The sequence below is a fragment of the Micropterus dolomieu genome, linkage group LG02 (assembly GCF_021292245.1).
Source record: "Micropterus dolomieu isolate WLL.071019.BEF.003 ecotype Adirondacks linkage group LG02, ASM2129224v1, whole genome shotgun sequence".
Taxonomy (NCBI): domain Eukaryota; kingdom Metazoa; phylum Chordata; class Actinopteri; order Centrarchiformes; family Centrarchidae; genus Micropterus; species Micropterus dolomieu.
In genome coordinates this window covers 19,407,639-19,429,190 of record NC_060151.1, presented here as the reverse complement: position 1 = coordinate 19,429,190, position 21,552 = coordinate 19,407,639, and the positions used below count along the sequence as shown (strand labels likewise).

Below are 21,552 nucleotides of genomic sequence, written 5' to 3'. Positions count from 1 at the left end.
TCTTTTACTGCCTGGTTCTCTCTGCTGTCATTGGCTGTCTGGCTGCAGTAGGATGCTGGGAATCACTGGTCTTTTCTGTCCTTGGGCCTCCATGGATGTGGCAGCATTTGGTTCTGTCAGTCCTGAAGGCCTTGGGTTGTAAAAGAATTACTTTGATTTTTTTTTTGTGTGTGTGTCTGTATCACAATATCACACAGAGGAGACACTAACCCTGCATGCGTGCCTTTTTCCCCATATTTTACTAGAGTTTTCTCACTACATGCTTGCTAAAACTCACAGTACTGCAACTGTTTGCTCTACTTAGTGTAAGAAACAAAAAATATGGGAAGGCCGATTTTTCTTTTGGGTGTGGTTACGTAGTTTACCATGTATCTCTCTAAATGTAGTCATGTTTTCAACCTAACGGTCACTGTTCCTTGTCTCACCCCTCCTCTCCCCACAGTGACCGTTCCCTGGAGGTCTACCTCCGGCCCACCTTCATTGATGACCGATCTGCACCCATCTTCTACTAGCGGCCTGCTGTCCCCCTTTGTCCACTAATGGGCCCTTTTGAAGGGGAGAAAGGAAAAATGCTAACATTGACATGTTTGAGCTGTATGATGTTAACACAAGAGGGCCCAGAAGTGTGATTGGGGGGGGGGGTTCACCTCAAGGAACATGTTACACTAAGAATATAGTTTCTCTGCCGTGGAAATTCACTCAGAGAATTTCCGGTTAATCCTCGATGTTTTTGCAAACATTTCCACAAACATTGAATGTTTCAGCCTGAACATTCTAGTGCAAGTGTGACAGTAGATTTTATTAGTTCTTCTCTAGATCACACGAGGTGTGGTTAAGGTGTGGCTAATAGGTTTTTACAAGTGATGCAGTCACATTGTTATTATTTATCTGCACTTCTACTATGGGATTTCAGTTTTTCTTCAACACTATACACTGTAAATTTAATTTGAGGATTATTTACATTAATGGGCAGTGAAGGCACACGCTGCATTAGTTGTTTTAAGTGCGGCTTGAGGGTGAATGTAAGATGGTCATAACGGTTTTCAGTGCATCACTGTAATATGCACTGAAGACAAAGTGTAGATTTGATACTGCCACAGATAGCTAGCACTGAACAGTTCTTGAGTATAAGTCTGCTTTTGTTAAGTGATATAGTACTATATATTTACTAGTTGTGATACAGTATACCCACATTTTCAATGTGGGAACTGTGCCTTTCTTCTGTTTTTTTTTTTTTTTTGGTTTGTTTTTTAAACATATGCTTCATGCAGCATTGACCCAATCATTATGTAAACTGGTTTGAGGGCATATGCATCAGTTTAACTTGTATTTTTTATATTCCTGAAAATATAAGTGGGATTATTTCAATATTTGTGTTGGTTGCTTAATGTCAAGATTTTTTTTTTGTCCTCTTTAATTCTTTTGCTTAGCAAGCTCCAGTACAGTGCAATTGCAATTCCACCAAAATAATACAATATGTTGAATTGCTGTTCTTTCCTTTGCTTTAAATTTCAGTAATATCTAAGCTGCCAGATAGCCAAGAGATGAAATACAGTGCATACATAATGGGTCTTTTTTATATATACATTTGCTTTGAGGGAGTGGTAGCTTATCAGATAAGGTACAGTATTATCATAGCTTTTGATTCTCAGTATTATACATTCATCTGAGAGAGAAAAGCTTAGAACAGAGGCATTTATAACTGTATGTGATGGAAAAGCAATGTGTAAATGAGCTGAAATGCCTCTTAGACTGCAATAAATCAACAGTTACATAATGAAAAGTAAATTTTCCATGGGTGAGTCCTTTACACTGAGTGGTATGATCAGGCTTTTATTACACAGCTCATTTGGGCAGCAAAATGCATTTTTTACTTTTTATATAGCTTTCCATTTTGTCCATTTGTCACTCTTGTCCCTGTTTGTATTATATCTGTACTGTACAGAAAGTGCATATAAATTATCTTGTCCAAAATAAATCTAAATGGGCACAAACCTCATACTTGCGTGTTTTGGTATTTCATGTTTGTTTTGCATACAGTTACCCTCGACATCAATGCAGATAAATATATCACAGACACAAGAAGGGAAAAAAGTATTTGGATTTATTTGTTTAGGATAGTACAATAGCAATGAGTGAGGGGGGAAAATGGAAACAGCAATGATTTTACTACCGGTGCACAGAACAACCCACCTCACCTTCTGTGAAGGTGTCTACCACTTTAGCCAATAAGCTTTGTAATATCTCTTTGGCAAATTTGAGAGACTGTCATCCTGGATGGCATCTTTTCAGATTTTACAAAAATACTAGCAACGTTTTCTTTTCTTGCTGAACTTAAAGGGCAAGGTGAGAGGAAACAGAATTGGCACTTGAGCTACAGAAGAGGGACAGGGGGAGGGAGCTGTCGATACAGCAGTAGTAATTCAAGTCAAGCTACCTGCTACATGTTGATAAAACATTCATACAATATGTGAGATGTCATATTTTGAATGTCTTTTTGTTTTTTGTACACCTCAGACCCGGGCATTCAGCACAAATGTAATAGAATACACTATGTATGAGAATATGGACAAGACGTAGAAAATATGCATAACGATGATACTGACATTCAACATATATGGCATACTGACATGACACCACTGAATTGTGTTGAAACAAATCTCTATCCCTTTGGTGTCCTCCTATTGCTAATGAAATATAAAATAAACAAAGCTAATATGCCACAAAATAAAGTGAACCTGTAGCTGGCACCGTGGACACAAATAGGGAAACTCACATGTTTATATATGTCCGTCCAGGATGGCGAAATGCAGAGTCATCACTTCTACAAATAAAGACCCAGTTTGGCTATACAAAGTGCTTCAGACAGATATGGCAACTGTAGACATATGTTGTAGGTCATCATTAACCAGAGTGAGTGAGTGACTGAGTGGTGGTCATAATTAGGGAGCAACAACGCATTGATTTCCTGTAGTATGTTTCCAATAACATGGCATACCGAGTCCCACCATCAATATGATTTGGATATGACTTGGATTAAGAGACTAATTAAGTTTCAGCACCTTCATCTTCAAACACGATCACCACCACCCACATTATAAAAGTCCAATTTTGTGTTTGGAAATCCACCACAGCTTATGTAACAAATCAACAAGCATTGTTCTCTGGCTCCAACAATAACAACTGTAACAGTCTTTTAAAATGCCAAATAGCAGATGGACCAAGGCAGCAAATGAGAGGAGTAGCTATGAAGCCTGTCATTTCACTATGTTTTTCTCCTTTTACTTTTATTTATTTTCTTTAATAATTAATAATTCACAAATGTAATGACCTGTGCGGTCATCAACAGGAACTGATGCTTCATTGAGCAAGTTATTTTCATATACTGTATGTTAAAAGTAATATACTATTTCTGCAAACAATATGATCTGATTTTGTATCCACTATCAGGTTGCCATACCAGCAGCTATCGCTCGTAACAAGATTAAACAACAAAACAAAGTGTGCAAATAATTGAGGGTCTTTCACTAGAATATGAGGCACTGTCTCATAAAAGGTCACCAGGGTCAGATGGCCCAAACGTTGATAAAAATAAAACTCTATAAAACATCTAGATAGCTTTTCTGTGGCGAGAAGGGCCAGGACTCATCTTCCTCCTGTGAGGGCCGTAGAGCACTCAATCTTTCGGACTATCTTCACTGTTCCCTGTTGGAAATAATTGATTGGAAATTAAGTATTGCAACGTTCATTGCAAGAGAGACTTAACAAATTGCTTAAGAGATTCTCTACCCAAAAACATTCTTTTTCTGTCAATTACTTACCTCCTGGTGTGCTTTAAAGGTAGCTTTTAAAGATTAGCCTTTTTGTTCCCCATAGAGAAAATGTGTTTCAGAGACAGTAGATTCCAAGGTTTTTACAGAAGGAATAAAATAGTATACTTCTCAAAACCACTTTTAATTAACTTCTCTGCTCAGTATATTTACACTTAGTGTGCTGCAAACTATCAAATATTTACCAAAATATCTCTCACTACACTGATTATGTATTGTGTTTGTTGTTTGTTTACACCACCGATGTTAGAAAGTCGCACAAAAGCTACAACAGTGAAGGACACAACTTCCATTTTTTACCAGCCACATGTCAAACCTATGTAGGGTTGGTATTTTATGCTAAAAAGGTTTGTTGGTGGAGTATCACTTAGGCATTATGTGCACCAAATTTTAGAAAAACTTCTTAGAATTTGCTACAATTTTAAACTCCAACTGAAATAACGTTTAGTAAAAAAAAGATGTCAGTGTTATTTTAAATTTATGATCAATTGTTTTTTATTAAGTAAGGGAAAGGGTTTGGGGAGGGAAATAAGTACACAAACTTGCATTGTAGCTTACAAGGCATGGGCAAACGGTGTGTCTTTATCAGTGGTATTGCAGAGTAAGAATCAAACCAGCACTTAATTTCAAGTTCAACCCGCTAAGATGCAGTATCCATGTTTGTGAGTTAGATAAGAAGTAGACTTTAGTAGGAAAGTTAATGTGGGTTGTTGTTCACAGTCTGCAGCACTTGTGTTGTGCAGCAGGCTGCTGTCTGGTTCAGCGTGATGACCTGCCTGCTCTGCCTTTGACAGAATTGTGGCATTACTGCTTTTTGCAAATATGGTTTAAAATGAAGCGATATAATTGTCCATTTGGGAAAAAAAAGGTTCTAAAAGTTTAGTGACAGTTGGACTTGGAAATATTGGGTGACTGGGAATTTGAGATCATATTTTCAGTGTAAATAATTTAACAAAACACAACAGTCCAACTTTGTATGAAAGACCGTTAATACAGACCTGTTGCCGAGCCCATGTGGGGGTCCGAGACATGTGTGATAGAGAATCGTGAGACCATAAAACGGTTAAGTGCTACAGCTACAGGTTTAGGAGGCTCAGGGCTGTTGGAGGTGGATGTGGGTGAGGACCGAGGCTCGGGGATGGTGCCAGGTGAGGTTGGGCGGGGCTCAAACGAGAGGTCATCTTCCCATTCATAACCCCCACCTGAATGCACACAGATTACAGTTAAGACAAATCAACTAGGGTTACTCTGTAACATTTTATGTACTTGAAAAACTCACCCTCTTCTGAGTTGTTCCCATCTCTTTCTTCAGAAACACAGAACGTTTCGCAGGATTGAGAGTCAAATTCAGGGTCAGGTTGCAGCTGGTGGTCAGAGGTTTTTTCCTCTGGAGATTCCTGCCCACTGGACTCTGAGAAGGTGTAGTCTGCCAGCTCTCCTGTGGGGCTCTCCTGGAAGTCATGAACAAATATTCTTCAGTCACCCTAAAGAAATAAAATAATGCACATACTGCATTTGAGCAGTTTAACGTGTCATACCTGGTCAAAAAGAAACACTGTAACATCATCAAAAAAGGACACCGCTTTTTTCTTCCTCTCCAACTCGTCACAGAAGGACTGGGTGAGCAGGGTGGGCATCTTCAGGAGGCTGCGGAGGTGTCTGGCCCTGCTGCAGTCGCTTACCACCACCGGCACTGTGGTGAAATCCTCCTCACTCTCCTCACTGTCTTCATCTTGGATGTTGTAGGTCCTCAACTCCTCATCAGACTCGCTGTCATCGGAGTCATCTTCCTCCTCTGCCTCCTCCAGCGGCGCTCGCACGCTTTCTCCACACAGCTCCAACAATGACGAGGAAGAGGACAGGTCAGCAGGGCCGTTGGATTCGTCACATAAGCTGTCCTGTGAGCCACATTCCTCTGCATCTATGTCCTCAAAATCTTCCTCATTTATTCTCACCCCCTCCCTTCTGTTCTCCATCTCTTCCTTGACATGGTTGAATTCTGGCAGCTCCTCCTCCTCCGTGGATCCATCACCATTTTCATTTTCTTTGGGGGCCTCATCTCTGTAGTCAGTTATGGTGGAGTCAGAATGCAAAGACTGGAGAGAGGAACAATCTTCTGCTCTTCTGTTCCCCTCGTCACGGTTTCCCGATGCCTCCTGTACAGTGGAAGAGGATTCAGACCCAAGAGAGGAGCTGAGCTCTGAGGGAGGCTCCTCTCCTGAGGGCTCTGTCTCCAACCCGAGATCATCACCTGCAGGGGCAGACTCTTTGGTCAAGCAGCCGCCCATCTGTGGAGGAAACGGTGACAACATAGAAAACCCAGGGGTGGGAAGGGAATGGGGTGAATTAGGGTCATCCTCCAAGAGATGAACCAAAACACAACTTTTGATGTGTCTTAGGTTTGTTAAATGTTCCTTGTTGTTGAATTGCCTTTTGACACAATCATCATCCCGGATGGAGCTCAATTTCTCAGGTGGGAATTCACGGTTACTTGGACCTGCATAGAACTTGCTGCCTTCATCTTGAGGGGTCCTCTCATTTTCAGCATCATAGTCAGAGAAATAGGCTGAGTCCCTGTAGGGGTTCTTATCAGTCAGGCCCTTTAACTGCAGCTCTGATGTGCTTGTGGATGTGCAGATCCCTTGGCCCAAACCCACCTGCAGAACTAGTTCAGGTTCTCCACCCAGCCTCGGGCTCCTCTCACCACCTCGGGGATCTCCAAGCTCTTTGAAAAGAAACTCTGGAGATTCATTGTTCTCTGTATCATAACCACTGTCCAGGGACTTAGGTAGGACAGGGGTTCCTATGGGATCAGGACTGAAGGCCTGATCACAGGTGCTTGCCATCGATGAGGACAGATTAAGCGTGTCTACAGAGTCAGGGGTTCCATCTGCATTCTTCAATGGGCTCAGCTCTTCCTCCTCTCCCTCAGCATAGTCCAGGTTGAAGTCGGCAAAGATCCCCGACGTAATATCTGTGATGTCATCGTCATCATCCTCACTGTAGTCACCGAGCTCAATCAGGCTAATACTGGAGTCTCTGACACCCACGCCACTGTTCAACGCTCTGCTACTTTCTGATGTCTCTGGATAGTTCAGCCTCTTGTCTCCCAGCCCAACAGAGATTCCTGTTGAAATCCCCTCCCAGATGCTACCTCTCTGCTTCACTGACAAGGCTCCTGTTTGACCAGTCTGAGGCTCCTTGAAAGAGGATGGGGACTTTGTATTATAGCTTCCCTCAGGTATCATCTTAGGCTCAGAGTACAGTCTCTCTCCATTAAGCACCAATTGCTTTTCATATTTCACCTCATTTCTTCCACCACCATCTGTACCTCTGGTATTAATACTTGAGCTGGTAAGAGAATCAATACTTCTTAGATTGTCTGCAGTTAAGTTCCTTTCCACTTGAGTGGCAGCTTCCTCTCTTTCTTTGTGACATAAGTGAATGTATGATCCTAATTCGATGGCCTTGCTAGCAGCGTTACAACCAGAGTCTCCTCCTTCTGCTTCCAAGGTGCCACAGGACCTGGAGGTGTGGAAGGTTCTGGTGGTGGCCTTGGTTAAAGACCATAATTCTGTTGTGTTAGAGTGAGTAGTATATTGAAGGTCCAGATAGCCGTCATGCCCACTGCCTGTCTGTCTGCTGTCAAAGCTCAGGCTATTATTGTTTGCTGAATAGTTTGAGGTCCAGTTAGTGGCCTCTCCTTCAGAGAAAAGGTCATCCTCAATGTCTTCACCACTCCGCTGGCCCACTAGCAGGCCGTCATCTGACCCTAAATCAATGCTAATGTGGTTAACAATGGGCAGGGTCTTCCTGAGGGGACCCATCATATTATGGCAGCTTTCATTAACTGTGCTATGACCTGTGCTTGCTTCAAGGTAGGGATCACAGAACCCTAAGCTGGGGCTGCTGGCTGCTTGTGACAAACTGCGTGGGTTTTCTAAACGCCCCACTGGATGGACAAGGTTTGATCTGGACTCTGGTGACGTATCCAGTTCAGACTGACAGGATTGGTGACGTGTCTCGTATGTGGATGACTGTTCACAGTATGCTGTGTCTTCCTGTCTGGATGAGAAGCAGTTGTGGGGGTGGCCTGACTTTACAGGGCTGGTGCTGGATGCCTGTCTCAGCAGTGGCTCCATGGTTAGCTGGACTGTGGGGCTTGAATCAGAGTCATCAGCAGAAGATTTAGTGTTGTCAGCAGTGGACCAGTAAGCACTGGGCTGTGCCGTGGATGAACCAGTCCGACTCTCAGAGGACAACCTGCTGCTGCTGGCCTCCAGTCCTGGGCTGAAGTCCACCATGTTGTCCTCAAGGTTAATGTTACACTCTACTGGTTCCTCTATGCGAATGTAGTACTCGCTGCTGACTGAGGGACTGTGGGCACTCAACACTGGGACCACACCCGGGTGTTCTGGTTCATAGTAGGATGGAGATATGCTTGAGGTCAGGCTTTCACTCTTGCAGCCCCCTGAGCTGCTTCCTTTACATGAATAGTAGATATCCTGGTAATGTGGGTTCCCCTGGCCCAGTGGCCCACTGGTGGAGGAGGAGCAGTAGGGCTGCTCAGCTCGGGCCTGCTCCCACTTGTACTCAAAGTTGAGACCATGGCTGGTCTCTGTGACAGTCAGTAGGTCATCCCCTGTGTCAGAATGGAAGCTGTCAGGGAAGTGCTCCAGGAGGGGGAAGGAGGACGAGGCAGAGGAGGCCAGCTCCACTGCCTGAGTTTGGTCTGCACCGGGGATATAAGCAGAGGCAGGTGTAGGGGTCAGGGCTAAGGCTGTGGACATAGCTGTGTGGGAGGTGCTACCAAGCAGGTTGGGTCTCAAGGTATTCCAGCGTTGTTCAAAATCTTCCTCAGCCTCACTGGAGCCTTTGGCACATAAGTATGTGACCAGAAGGTGTACTTCCTCACTGCTGGGTCTCAGCTCTGGCTGCAGCCAGCAGAACTGCATCACCTCATACCTGGACAGATATGACAGAAGGCAAAGAAGAAATCAACAAGTTATAACTATGTTACTCCGCATGTCTGCATATCGGTTAGGTCAGAAGAACTTATTAATATCTTAAGATATAGATTTTTATGTAAGGAGAGAAATATTCCAAAGTTAAAGAAGTGATTTTAGACTAACAACAAGTCAATTTAAAAGAAAACTTTCTTGCAACACCTGATTCTTGTGTTTGTCTCTAGCCAAGACATAGAGTATACGAAGGAAATGCAGTGCAGGTGTAGTTAGAAGATACTTACATTCCCACTTGTGTGTATGTTGTGTGTGTGTGTGGCTCCTCAGTGTTGGTACCAAGCACGTTTAATTTAGCGAGTAACAATTTTGAAAAATAAATAAGTAAACCCAATATTTGGCTGGCTTCCCAGGTGAAGATGAATAAGCTGATTCAACACTGGTTGATGCCAAGGGGATCATAAAAAATACGGAGAGTATTGATCATGCCCTTGCTAGCAAAGAAAAATGTTGCTACAGTGGACTGATGCACCACCATAAGCAGAAAAAGATTTTAAGAACAGGACACACGTGCTCATAAGAAATTAATTGGTCAGTGAGACCTGAAGGCTTTGTAATGTCTAAAATGATATACAATATTCTGTTCGCCTGTGCATGTACAGTATGTCTACCCGAGTGTGTGGGCATGCAACTATGTCTCACCAGCGCTCAGCCATGGGGAATTGGAGCTGGGGTTTGGGTAGTTTGAGCTGCTGCTCCTTCACAGTATATGTCAACACCTGTTTGTCAGAGTAGTGTCTGTACGGCTGGTTTCCCAGCTCAAACAGCTCCCACACAGTCACCCCCAGTGACCTGGAACAAGCAAAGAAATCATTAAGTGTGTTCACCACTCATACCCCAGATATGACAATGTCCCAAACAAGCTGTTCAGTTCATAGAGTAGCCTTTCTTATGTGTTGTCACAAGTATCATTGTACTGTTTGTTCCCATTTTTATACACACCATATGTTGCTGGATTTTGTTTGGTCAACGACCAGTAGGTTTCCATGGACCTCGTCTATGAGCTCAGGTGCAATCCAGCGCAGGGGCACCCAAATCTGGTCTTGTGTAACATAATAGTCATCCTATAGAACAAAAAAACAAACAAACATATTTGAGTACTATTAAGGCAATAAGATAGTAGTAAGCAGTAAGCAGTAGTGCAATAGAGACATTATCAACAGACAGTCTGACCTTATATCGGTTGTGAGAAAGGCCATAATCTCCGATCTTAACTGACATTTCTGAAGTTAGCAGGCAGTTTCGCAAGGCCAGGTCACTGTCAAAACAAAGGAAACTGTCATCTAATATACAGTACAACTTATTTATTTTTGTACTTTAAAGGCCCTGAAACCCTTTTTTTCTCAATCAGCTTCTTACTAGGAGCAATAAAATCACATGTGAACCGTTTTAGGTTTCATTTTTCTTTAGTTTGCTTGAAAAAAAGTGATGTAGGCACATAATTCCATGCACCAACTGGGATTTAGAAACGTTTTAATCAAAATGTCTACATCTGTGGGATTGTTTAGTTATTTTGACAGGCCATTATTAGTCAAACTTGATGGATGATTCCAAACTTTAACATTTGTTGCTTATTTATTTATGTTATAGAGAAATACTTTGAAACCAAGTTTTCAGGGGCTTTAAAGTGTTCCTGGAAATTATATGACTATTATTGCAATATGTCAGTGAATAGGTCTCACTGCATTCTGATTATCCGACGTAGCATCAAATGTGTACATGTATTATATCTTCTCACCTGACCATGTAAAGACACAGACTAAACTAAGTCACTTTGTTTACCACAAACAGGGAGCACTTTCGCCTGGCAGCCACTGATTGGTTGCTATGGCAGCCACCACATGCCTGAGAGAGAGCGAGATGGGGCTCGCCCCCGGCAACAAAATCACTGATGCTGGAGTTTGTGACAACTACTCAGGCAGCACCAGGATGTTGTTGCAGGGAGAGACCAGCAGAGGGCGCACAGAACATTCAAGTGGATTCTTCCTTTCAAGGGCATTAACATTCAGGTTGATGAAGTTAATTATAACTGGACTGACTGATATACTGCACCTGTGTATAAAGTTGTATTTGTGGAGGTGCACAAGCCCTGAGGCAATGTCACACGCCATTCGCTGGAGGATCAAAGGGTCAGGAGTCTCGGAGTCAGCAACCCGACAACTGCGCAGGTAGCTCTTCAGATCACCCTGAGAGAGAAAGGAAATGAAGTTGTTAGCTGCTCTGGCAGTTTATGAATAATCCACACAACAATGCACCAAGAAAGTGAATAATGACTTGTTTGAGACGGACTGAATAAACATAATTTGATCATTAAAACGTGTCCCACCAGAGGGCAAAACTCCATGACCAGCAGATAAGGAGTGACCTCTGAGCACTGTGCCAGGCACTGCAGGAGGGCAGGGTGCTGGAGGGTTCTGGAGGGGGAAACAGGACTTTGAGTAGGTATAAACGCACAAAGACCGTACATAAAATAAATAATCTGATCACTACTACGTGGTGCTATTCATTTGTTGAAGGGCTCTGCTGTGCAATCTCTGATATTTCAGTGAACTGACCGGTTTGGCTGCACCTCCTCCAGGAACTGCATCTGATCCTGGACACTGGCACTGGCCTTCAGCTCCTTCACCACCACCTGGGTGGTGCTAAGGCCTGCATTGACCTCGCCTAGCAGAACCTGAGAAGTACACATAGGAGGAGGACTTTTATAGCAAACTAGGAAGGGAGAATGTGCGATAAAAAAAAGCAAAAGAAGAATGAGAATGGTGTGTGATCACATCTAGGAAGTGTTACAGCAGCATGCACCATCCAGTAAATTGTGAGGAATTTACTGTGACTGTGAATTTCAACTCTTCTCCCATGGACTCAACACCCTAACATGAGTGCCAACGATTAGCCTCGCTAGAAAGAGATAATCATCACATTACCCTCGCATTCCACACAGAGTGGAAAGCACATTGGAGTATAGTTAGTACAGTGAGGACAAAGGGAGTTGAAACACCTTAAGCAAGTAATCATGAGCATAACGGCGGTGCTTCTGGACCCCCCCAAAAAACTCAACCAATACGTGCTTGGATGTATGTTTTAAAAACAGAAACATCTTAGTTTTACCTTGCCGAACCAGCCATGTCCAATCTCCTTTAGATAGAGCAGGCTATGGCGACCGAGGTCTGATGACTTCAACAGCTGGACTGGAAAGGAACAGTAAGAAAGACATAAGATTCCTTATAGATGGGAAAAATAGACAGTTATAGCTGAAAATAAGTGATTAAGGGAAAGGAAACAACAGAGATTTGCCGAAAAGAACATATTTCAACATAATGAAAAACAGAAGAGAATGGACAGAGAAACATCACAAAGTTAAGAAGAGAACTCACTGAAGAGGCGAGAATGCCTGAAGGCAAATAAACCCAGACTGTAACACCCCAGCTAGATTAAATAAATATCTACAAGCACAAGGGAGAGTACAGCCATCACACACAAATTCACTATTCTGCATATTATACTAAGTCGTGCACAAACTGAAATACCTCCATGGATCCTCATATTTCTGGAAAGGTGATGATGATGATGTTGGAGCACTGGAGCGGCCAGCCACTCTGAGCACCACGAAAGGGACTGAGTCCGAGTCCCAGGCAGGGGTGAAGTACTGGTTCAGAGTGTGAGAACCAAGAGCCCGTGGCCCCAGTCCCAACCCCAGGCGTCTTAGCTTCATTGTGTGTATTTGAGAAAGAGCCCACGGTCGCAGTGTGTGTGTGTGAGAGAGCCTCGGCAGGATTTAACCCTCCGAGCCCTTGAGCAGCTGAACAAGCTTGCCACGCTGCCTGCACCGAGCTCATCCTCCAACTGGGACACACACAAACATGCATACTGTCCTCGTCTGGAGCTCTCCAGCTGTCAAGCAAACACCGAAATCCCAGGTTCCTATACAGACTACATTTAAACCTACAGTAAACTGAGCGAGATATGAACTTCGAGTCAGCGGACCAATCTGTCGACGGCTCTGTGCAGGAGGACTTCTGCCCTGGGTGCTGGGATTTTCTGCCATCACACCTGATGTGACCGTCACGCATGTTGGTAGTGTGCCGTTTGACGCGCCAGCTCTGTGTGCAGCTTCAAGACACCCAGTAATGACATAAGGGCCACATAATGCCCCCCTGTCACCCAGGACAGCAGCATTCCTCAGCCAAACCGGACACAAACACTGCTCTGTCAGATGCAGAAAAGACCTCTGTCATACACACTCACCACCCCTATCTGAAGCCTCCCCTCCCCACTCTTAGGTCCTGGTGCATGCCACCACCCTTCCCCTGTCTCTCCTCATTCTGTCACAGACCCCTCACTGTATTCTGCCCATAATGCCAGTCCTCCACTGGTGCGTTCCACGGACGTTTCGGCCCGGCCTTATGCTCACCCACTGCCCAGCCGGCCTAAATCAGGGCCATTGTTTAGCTCGCTCACTCACGCTCACGCTGCGTCTCCTGGTACCCAGTGCACCAAGCACACACACACAAAGCCACGCAAACACTCATACGCAGACACACACAAGGCCCATTCTCCACTGGAACGCTGGGCAGAGGCTGTCTCGGTGATAACAGACCCACGCTTCTCCAACCTAACCCCCCGAGCCTCCACCACCCCTCCCTCCCTCCCTGACAGAGAGAAAGAGAGGGAGAAATTCAGAAGTGGTATTATTCCAAATGTGGAATGTGTGAGTGTGCATTCCCGTCCTACTCATGGCATTCCCAGAAGATGGTAGGGTCCAGGAAGACCGTAGGTCTCGGTGGGCCCGTGGAATGATACTAGTACACACAATTGCTTTACACACTCGCTTTAAAGTATCGAGCCTCTGTAGTGGGAATGAAAGCTTTACATGACCTCCTGAATAAAAGATTAGAGCAACAAGTGAAAAGCAGGACTGTCAGATCACTGAGTTATTCACTGATTATTCATAGAGTATAAACTACATAACTGATACTTTTGTTGCTGGGCTCATTTTCATCATGCGCTTGTCAGTGTGGGGGTGGATAATTTATAACATGTGCATGATGGTAATATGTACAGAAGAGCCTGTTCAGTCCCTGTCCTGTAGCTTATTGATGTAATGCTTTTGAAATATGTAATCATTCCTGCCATTTTCTATCCTCTCAATCTTTTCACATTTTTGCACTCTTATGACAATTCATCAGATATTAGCAAAGCATTGGAAAGGCTGCGAATATGAATCATTTCCAGTACTTCCAATAAGTCAGTGTGCACAATACGTGTATGTAATGAAGATAGTATAATAATAAAACATGTCTTTACATAAGAAAAGAAGAACGAGTGGGAGACCATTTTCTCTCTCTTCCACGATCTCGTCTCCTTTCGCCATTTATCCATTCCTCGCCCTGCAACACCTGGGCCAATCATACAGCCGTAGCTATGGAGGACAGAGGGGAGGCTAGTGATTGGCTGCAAGCCTGAAGCTGCCTTGGCCAATCATTGCTGGAGCTCACATCCTAGGATGCTGAGCCCTCAACTCGCCTCCCTTCTGGCTGAGCACAGTGCAGCGCAGACAGCCAGTGAGTCATGCAGGGAGAGGCATTTTGAGCACCCACGATCTGGCTTACACTGAGAATCTCTCACACACACACACCACATACATGTCCATACAGATTTTAACGGGCTGGGTTTGATATAGAATACAAATCAAACACACCAGCCTAGTATGAACGTATACCGAAAGGAGTTGTGTTGATGTAATGTTTCTACATTTACAAACACACCAGAAATATTGTACACCAAGGTTACATCAGATTCCTTCCTCTCCGGGCTGCAGTTTCCACATACATCGCAGCACTGCAGTAGGTCGATTTCTAAATGCATTACCCAAGTGATAAATGTCTGTCCCTTGTTGAGAGAAAAAGGGCAGGAAAGAAGAGACATATGATACAAGATAAATGAAAGAGGCCATGTCTGTTACAACTAAGGTTTATCTCATCCAAATCAACAGAGCGAGTAACATGATCCATAATTCACACTTATTTGCTCCGGGGAAGTAACAGCCTTTCGTAATAGTCTGTTAGCGTGGAGGATATTCACTCTTCCTACAGATCTGGGAATTAATACTGACTATGCAGAAACTGTATGCAAAGACAGAAAAGAGAGAAGAGGAGTGAAAAGACGATAGAGAAGAGGAAAAAAAAGAAATGAAAAACACAAGGAAGCAAATAAAAACTAAACTGAAAAAAAAGTCCATGCAGGTATTACTTAGAAGCGTCATGTGTTTACGGTGTTGTGTAGTTTCTTACTGGATCTGCCAGGCTGTTTGGAGACAGGAAGGGAGACCTCAGTGAGGGGAAGGATGTAGACCTCAGGGCCATTCTGGGAGGAAGGCGAGGCCAGGGCGGAGAGATCTGCCTGGTACTCCTCACCCTCAGTGTTTTCAAACTCCTGGTGTAACGACACATGCTGGAATTAGTCATCCACTTGCAGCAATCAAACCAGTGAGACGGTGGGAGACAATGGTTCAACTGTGAAGGCATTCAAATGCCCTGAAGCACTACCACCTCACCGTCATGTACATTGTGGGGTGTATTGTGTGTGTCATTGCAAAGACGCTGTAGGGGGAACACACTAATGTGTGTGTTCAAACTGCATACACAAAGCCTTTCTTTCTCTCGTACTGTTTTATTCTATACACTCACATATACACTCACATATATAACACCAAGGCTCTTATCATAGAACTTTACATACTGCAAATACTGTAAGTAGAAAAAAGGAATAAAACAACATGACTTCACATACCTTGTTACAGTTTCTGTTTTTGTTTGAGTAAAAAGTACATTTTGGTCTTAGCCAGTACTTTCACGGTCACGACTCAAGATTTCTAAGAGTAAATGACTCCAGCAGCTCATATGAGAGTTCTACATGTTCAATTATAATTGCATTATTGTTCCATATTTTCTTATGCTCCTTTGTTTCTTTTGCCTGTTTGCAAACTGTTCACCAGATGCACTGGTCCCAGTAGGTAAACCTTGAAGAAGAATATACTCCAGTCACTCTGGGCTGTGAGTAGGGCTGAACTGTGTTAATTGAGATCCCAGTATTTTCTTGGAATTCTCATCAAAATCTAATTTACTTTTTTTTCCTGGAAGAAATGCCTATAGGAACCCTACATGTGTGTGCTTGTCACCAAAACAACATGAGACAGATTTTTTCTTTGCAGCCACTGCAGCCAATTATGACCTCCGGTCAGCACTAAAGCTGGCCATACACTCTCATCTAGTCAAAATATTACAGATGGTTTTAGAATAGTTAAAAACAGAGGATCAAAGGATTCTTCATGATGCACGTGTTTTTTCTATAAAAAAAACTGTGTACCAATTGCTGTTCTGCTAAAAATATCGCCTTATCATCTAAAATATGATACAATACTAACATCAGAAAAATTTAATAAATGCTATTTTATGAATATCTGTGGTTTAGAAATCACATCCTTTTGTGGTCCTGGCTCCACAATGGTTGAACAACCTTCAACATCGGGACAGCAGAAACAACTTCCACTGGCATGCTTTTTATTGACACATCTTCTGAAAACTGATGTGTTCAGACTGCACCTTGGCCCATCAAAAACGTATCTCTCTCTCTTTTATTGTTTCTAAATGTAGCACTTGCAGTTCAGCATTGATAAAGTTGATGTACTTGAGTGATTCTTGCAGTTTTTGGGTTAAATTCACTTATTGTAAGTTGCTTTGGCGCTACATAAATTTAACTACTTATTTCTTGCTTGAAATCCTGTTTTTTTTTCAGGTATTGCTGGCTGCAATCACTTTTAAATTACCTCGCTCTGACTAAGTAATAGGCCACAATTTCTCTTGAATTAGTCTTCACTATGTGCGATGGATTGGCGACCTGTCCAAGGTGTACCCTGCCTTTTGTCCGTTGTCAGCTGGGATTGGCTCCAGCCCCCCGCGACCCTGTACACAGAATAAGCGGTTGACGATGGATGGATGGATGGATGGATAGCCTTCACTATTCAACACAAACATTGCAAGTTAGTGTAACGAGCTTGTGATTCACACAGACTCTCATAACAGTCGCAACTGTCGATTGTGAACAACAGATGGTCAGAACAATAATATTACAAAGTATTGTGGTAAAAATGATAACATTTTTATTTTATTCCATTCAAATAGGTATATACCAAACCTATGAATAGAAACTAAAGTAACCAAGGCCACACCAGCACTGCCACCAGTGACTGAAGTGCTTCAGTTATAATCATTTCTTTGTCTGTATCCTTTTTGAAATTTATAGCAGACATCTCTTGAATCAAGGCCTCTGTGCATCAAATACATCAGGTCCTTAAGTCAAAGCCCCTCTTGTTGCTGTCCTGATCGTGTCCTACCACATGAAGCAACGTCCCATAACAACTCAAGTCAAGCTTGTTAACAGTTTCTAAGACAGTGGCTATGTTGGAAAACCAGGGTTGGCAATTGTGCCCTGTTCACGAGCATTGAGCCATGCACCATCCATCCATCCATCTGCTGGCTAATAACTATTACTTGTAACAAGCCTATCTCCTACTTGCAGCAGCCAGAAAGGTACAGAAGGGAGAAAATGTGAAGAGAAAACAGGAGGAAATGAGAACAGCGGAGAGCAGGAGAGTGGATTGCAGGCCAGACTAATATGAAATATCTGAATGGCTCATTGTGTATGTGTTTATTTGTATTTACATGTGTCCTAAAACACCAGTGTGTGTGTGTGTGTGTGTGTGTGTATAGGAATGTGTGTTTCTCATTCAGGAGAACCATCTGCCACTCTCCTCAGAGCGAAGCATGAAAGCGAGCACCTGGCTGTGAGTCAGCGTTGCATAGCTCCCCAGAGAGCCTTCGGTTTAGAAAGCACTTAATACGCAGCCTCAAACTACATGCTCCAGTAAGAGCACCATGATGGAGAGGAATAATGAAGCTTTTTGGATGGCGCAGTGGTGCAATTTGCAGTCCCACACCAATGCACACCTCACAAGTGAGCTGCTGAGTGATGATCTGCTGCCAAAGAGGGGGTAAAAGAGTGGGAACCTTTTAACAATTATGTGATGTTTGCTGCCAAACTAAGAGAGCAAGATGAAGATTTGATGCTTAAAGATGAAAATGCATCATCCATTATAGCAGCTTTTCTTGTCTGGAATTACAATAAACTATGATCAGGGCAACAAGCAGATGTTTTATTCACTAAAGTCCCTATTTGTTGTTGTGTATCGTCTAGCATAACGCAAATAAATTAGAATATTTTAAATGCAAATTGCATGAGAACTGAAAATTGTGCTCCTCTGACAGAAAAGATTGCTTATTAGCAACCACAGTTACAATCTGCTTTCTTATTATTGTAATCTTTTCATTGCCTTTTCCTCAAATGCCACCTTTGACTCTAATGAACTTAAGCTAATGAACTTAACGTCTATAAGGGAAATTCCTGCATGCTACCTTTGTCCAACAAGTGGACTCTCAACAATGATAATGTGCTAAAACAATACAGTCAGGGTGGCGTAGTGGTTCCTAACAGTCATTCTCCCCTGCTACAGTGTCCTTGAGCAAGACAATGAATCTTCTCCAGCTCAGGGGCTACAGGGTGCTGCGCGACAATATCTCTGCAGGAAACAGTGGTGTGATATTGGTCAACAAGGAATAAGGTGGGGCTCCGATTGATTGCGACAAAATTAATTACCTGCTGTTTTAACAACTGGAGCAGTCCATCTGTCGTTAGTCTTATCTTAGTAAAAAGCAGGCCAGTTGAACGTAAACACAGACCTAGAACCACTGTTCCTGCAGGTTAAATTAAAATACACTTTCATGTAATGAGGCACAGGTGATCTGGCATGGGAACGACAGACGTGAGCGAGCACACGTCAACCAAAAGTCAACCAGAAGTTGTGAATTGTGCCTCTCTACGCTGTGCTCATTAGTGACACGGTTATGCCGCTGGTAAGTATGAACGCTAAAACGTGGACCCTGCTCTCGCCACATACATTAACAAGAAACAAGCTCCGCTCTTATCCTCTCTCCTGTCCTCCCCTCTGTTTTCTGCAGCTCTCTATCAATACTAAAAAGCCGTTTCATTCCCTCTACCCAATATATATTTCTCACATTAATTTACGGAATAAATTATGGGGGCTAGGAATATTGTGGATTCAAATAATCTTAACAGAAGGCTCTGCTGTTCACTCGGGGCTGTAATTTTTGTCTATTCCCCAGCTTAAAGAGTTAAAACATTAAAATGTATGAGCAAAATTAAAATATGTTTTGATGCCAATGCCATAATATGAGCAGCAAGTTAATGAGACGACGACAAGGAGCAGCCAGTACAGCGGCCCTAGAGTTTCTTCTCCCTCTCCCTCTCCATATGCCCCCTGCCTGCGTCGGTCTCTGTTAGCCCTCGTCAGCCCCTCATATTAGCGCTGATGTTTGACACAGCATGGCTGAGTCATGCTGGCAGCCGAAGGCAATACAGAGACAGTGTGTGCCAGCCTGGGATGGGTAACGGTACTTGGTTGCATCACTTGCATATAATGAGGCAACAGTCGTCAGCAAAAGACTTCGGCATTTACAATATACGTATATGTGTGGGCAGATCAGGACTGAAGTATGAATATGATCATGATCCTGGGAACTAGTTCTAACTTGGTACAAAGTGCTTTCTCTACCAAGTTGGCTTCAACCATTAGTCGTTTAATTGATTAGACGAACAATAATCAAATGCTTATTTAAGATATTTTTTTAAGCAAAACATACAAACATTTTCTGGTCCCAGCTTCTCTATTGTGAAGATTTGAAGCTTTTCTGTGTCTTACATGAAAGCAAACTGAATATCTTTGAATTTTGGGTGGTTGATGATGACAAAACAGACACATGCTCTCTCAAAAATTATGATGGGCATTTTTCAAGTAGAGAAAAAAATAGTTTGCAGATAAATCCATAATCAAAATAATTGTTAGCTGCAGCCATACATTTTACCATTACGTGTTTAATGTATCTGAATGTGTTTCTAAAGCCAAAAACATAAAATGTCTTTCAGTACACCAGGAACTCTTTTTTTTTTCATACAAACCCTTGATTGACAAGAAAACAAGGGGCAACAAATTATTTACAATTTAATTTCATTTAAAATATCAAATATTATCTAGTTCCAGTATTTACCTTTCACTGTTTATCCTTGTAAAGTGAATATTTTAGAGTTTTGGATTGTTTGTTAGGCATAGCATCCACCAACAGACATTTAAAGACATAAGCTTAAGCTTTCAGAACTTATGGGCGTTTTTAGACATTTCATAGACTGACTCATTTAACGATTGATCAAAGAAATCACTTATTACTTGACAATAAAGTAAAGGAATAATCTTTATATGCAACCCTTCTCTGATTTTAACCATTAATTCACCCTCTATTTAGTGGCACATAAAAAACATGTTAAATGGCAGTTTATTAATAAATATGGACGACTTTTAGATTAGATTAGTTTTTCTCATGTATGTAGGCCCCCAGAAAAATACAAGTTCCATTTCTGTTGTTTTCATAAATCACTGACCAAGATTCCCTTCCTACTCGGGCATCCACAGTGCACACACAGTTTGTGCTCTCCTCACCACTTCCAGCAGGGGGCAGCAGTGAGCTCACCTTGAAGCCTATGTCGCCCTTCTTGCAGCAGAGGCAGGCCAGCATGAGGAAGACGAAGGTGAAGAGGCCAGAGAAGGAGACAGCTACCACCGCCAGTGACGAAGGCCACGACAGCTCGCTAAGAGGCGCCCCGTCTGCAACATCAGAGGATAATGCTATTGTTAAAAGGGTGGAGCAGTGCGAAGATCAGAAACTGCAGGGCCATACAGGAAATTAAAAACAAAATAGAGACAAAAGGGATTTGTATACACACAGATGGTTTGTGACCATCTCACTTGCAGCTTGAAGAAAGAAGCCTCATCATTAGCATTCTCCTCTGCTTCCTATTCATTGCTGGATTCTGTGAATAGGCCCCTGTGGTTTAATTGCAGTTGCTACTGTGCAGTCTGAGTCATGGAGGCTAAAAGTTTGATACCACCCATGAACACAATTACTGCCTCTGGATAATAATTTAATAAAACAGCAACAGTGTAGGTGTAGTGGCTCATTCTGTCTCGCTGTAAACAACTGTGATGAATGAAAATGCTCATTGTAAAATCTATAACCTGATTTTCATTTTCTGCAATGCCCTGCAAAATTGCCCTTAAAGCAACATTTGCAATACAAAATATAACCCAACATATATTTAACTGAAGCTTTCTGGAACAATGCACAAGCCCAGCACCACAATGAGATGTGGTTATGTTTGATTGCGCAGCATTTTGAAAAGGTCTAATTTAACCGCAGTGTATCAAAAAGAAAGAGGTTTTATGTGGGTCTGTGACCAATAAACAGAAAGCAAACATGCATATTGGTGACTGTGTGTAATTATTGCCCCTTTGTGCAAGTTATTCCCAATCTGTCATTGTCATTGTTTTCTTGTGTGCATATGTGCAGCACACAGTTTGTGTCAGTTTGTCTTTTAGCCTGTAGTAGCTGAGGACAGGCCAGAGGGCCAGATGTCACAGTTTGGAGCTCCATATAATCTTATTTACAGTTTTAGTCCTCCTGCCAGCACAGATGAAAGAGGAGAGAGAGCAAGAAAGAAAGAAAGAGGAAAGCTGA

At 42.8% G+C, this 21,552-nt stretch overlaps 2 protein-coding genes across 6 annotated transcripts in view; one reads left to right on the top strand and one right to left on the bottom strand.

Annotated features, from left to right (window-relative positions):
- Positions 1 to 1,999, top strand: part of baiap2a (BAR/IMD domain containing adaptor protein 2a) — a 53,736-nt gene extending 51,737 nt beyond the window's left edge. For all 3 annotated transcript variants that reach the window (XM_046035198.1, XM_046035162.1, XM_046035192.1), the window contains one exon: positions 443 to 1,999. In XM_046035198.1, coding sequence (XP_045891154.1) covers positions 443 to 445 — 3 coding nt within the window. In that variant the 3' untranslated portion in view covers positions 446 to 1,999. The remainder of the gene's footprint in view (positions 1 to 442) is intronic.
- Positions 2,000 to 2,087: 88 nt separating this feature from the next.
- Positions 2,088 to 21,552, bottom strand: part of aatka (apoptosis-associated tyrosine kinase a) — a 65,108-nt gene continuing 45,643 nt past the window's right edge. For 2 of the 3 annotated variants that reach the window (XM_046030614.1, XM_046030623.1), the window contains exons 3-15: positions 20,509 to 20,642; positions 15,142 to 15,283; positions 11,960 to 12,039; positions 11,407 to 11,525; positions 11,178 to 11,265; positions 10,904 to 11,037; positions 10,025 to 10,109; positions 9,794 to 9,915; positions 9,494 to 9,643; positions 5,369 to 8,795; positions 5,110 to 5,281; positions 4,829 to 5,032; positions 2,088 to 3,705 (exon numbers count right to left, since the gene is read on the bottom strand). In XM_046030614.1, coding sequence (XP_045886570.1) covers positions 3,677 to 3,705; positions 4,829 to 5,032; positions 5,110 to 5,281; positions 5,369 to 8,795; positions 9,494 to 9,643; positions 9,794 to 9,915; positions 10,025 to 10,109; positions 10,904 to 11,037; positions 11,178 to 11,265; positions 11,407 to 11,525; positions 11,960 to 12,039; positions 15,142 to 15,283; positions 20,509 to 20,642 — 4,886 coding nt within the window. In that variant the 3' untranslated portion in view covers positions 2,088 to 3,676. Of the gene's footprint in view, positions 3,706 to 4,828; positions 5,033 to 5,109; positions 5,282 to 5,368; positions 8,796 to 9,493; positions 9,644 to 9,793; positions 9,916 to 10,024; positions 10,110 to 10,903; positions 11,038 to 11,177; positions 11,266 to 11,406; positions 11,526 to 11,959; positions 12,040 to 12,378; positions 12,921 to 15,141; positions 15,284 to 20,508; positions 20,643 to 21,552 lie in introns of those variants that run through there. The other variant, XM_046030632.1, reaches the window with a different exon arrangement.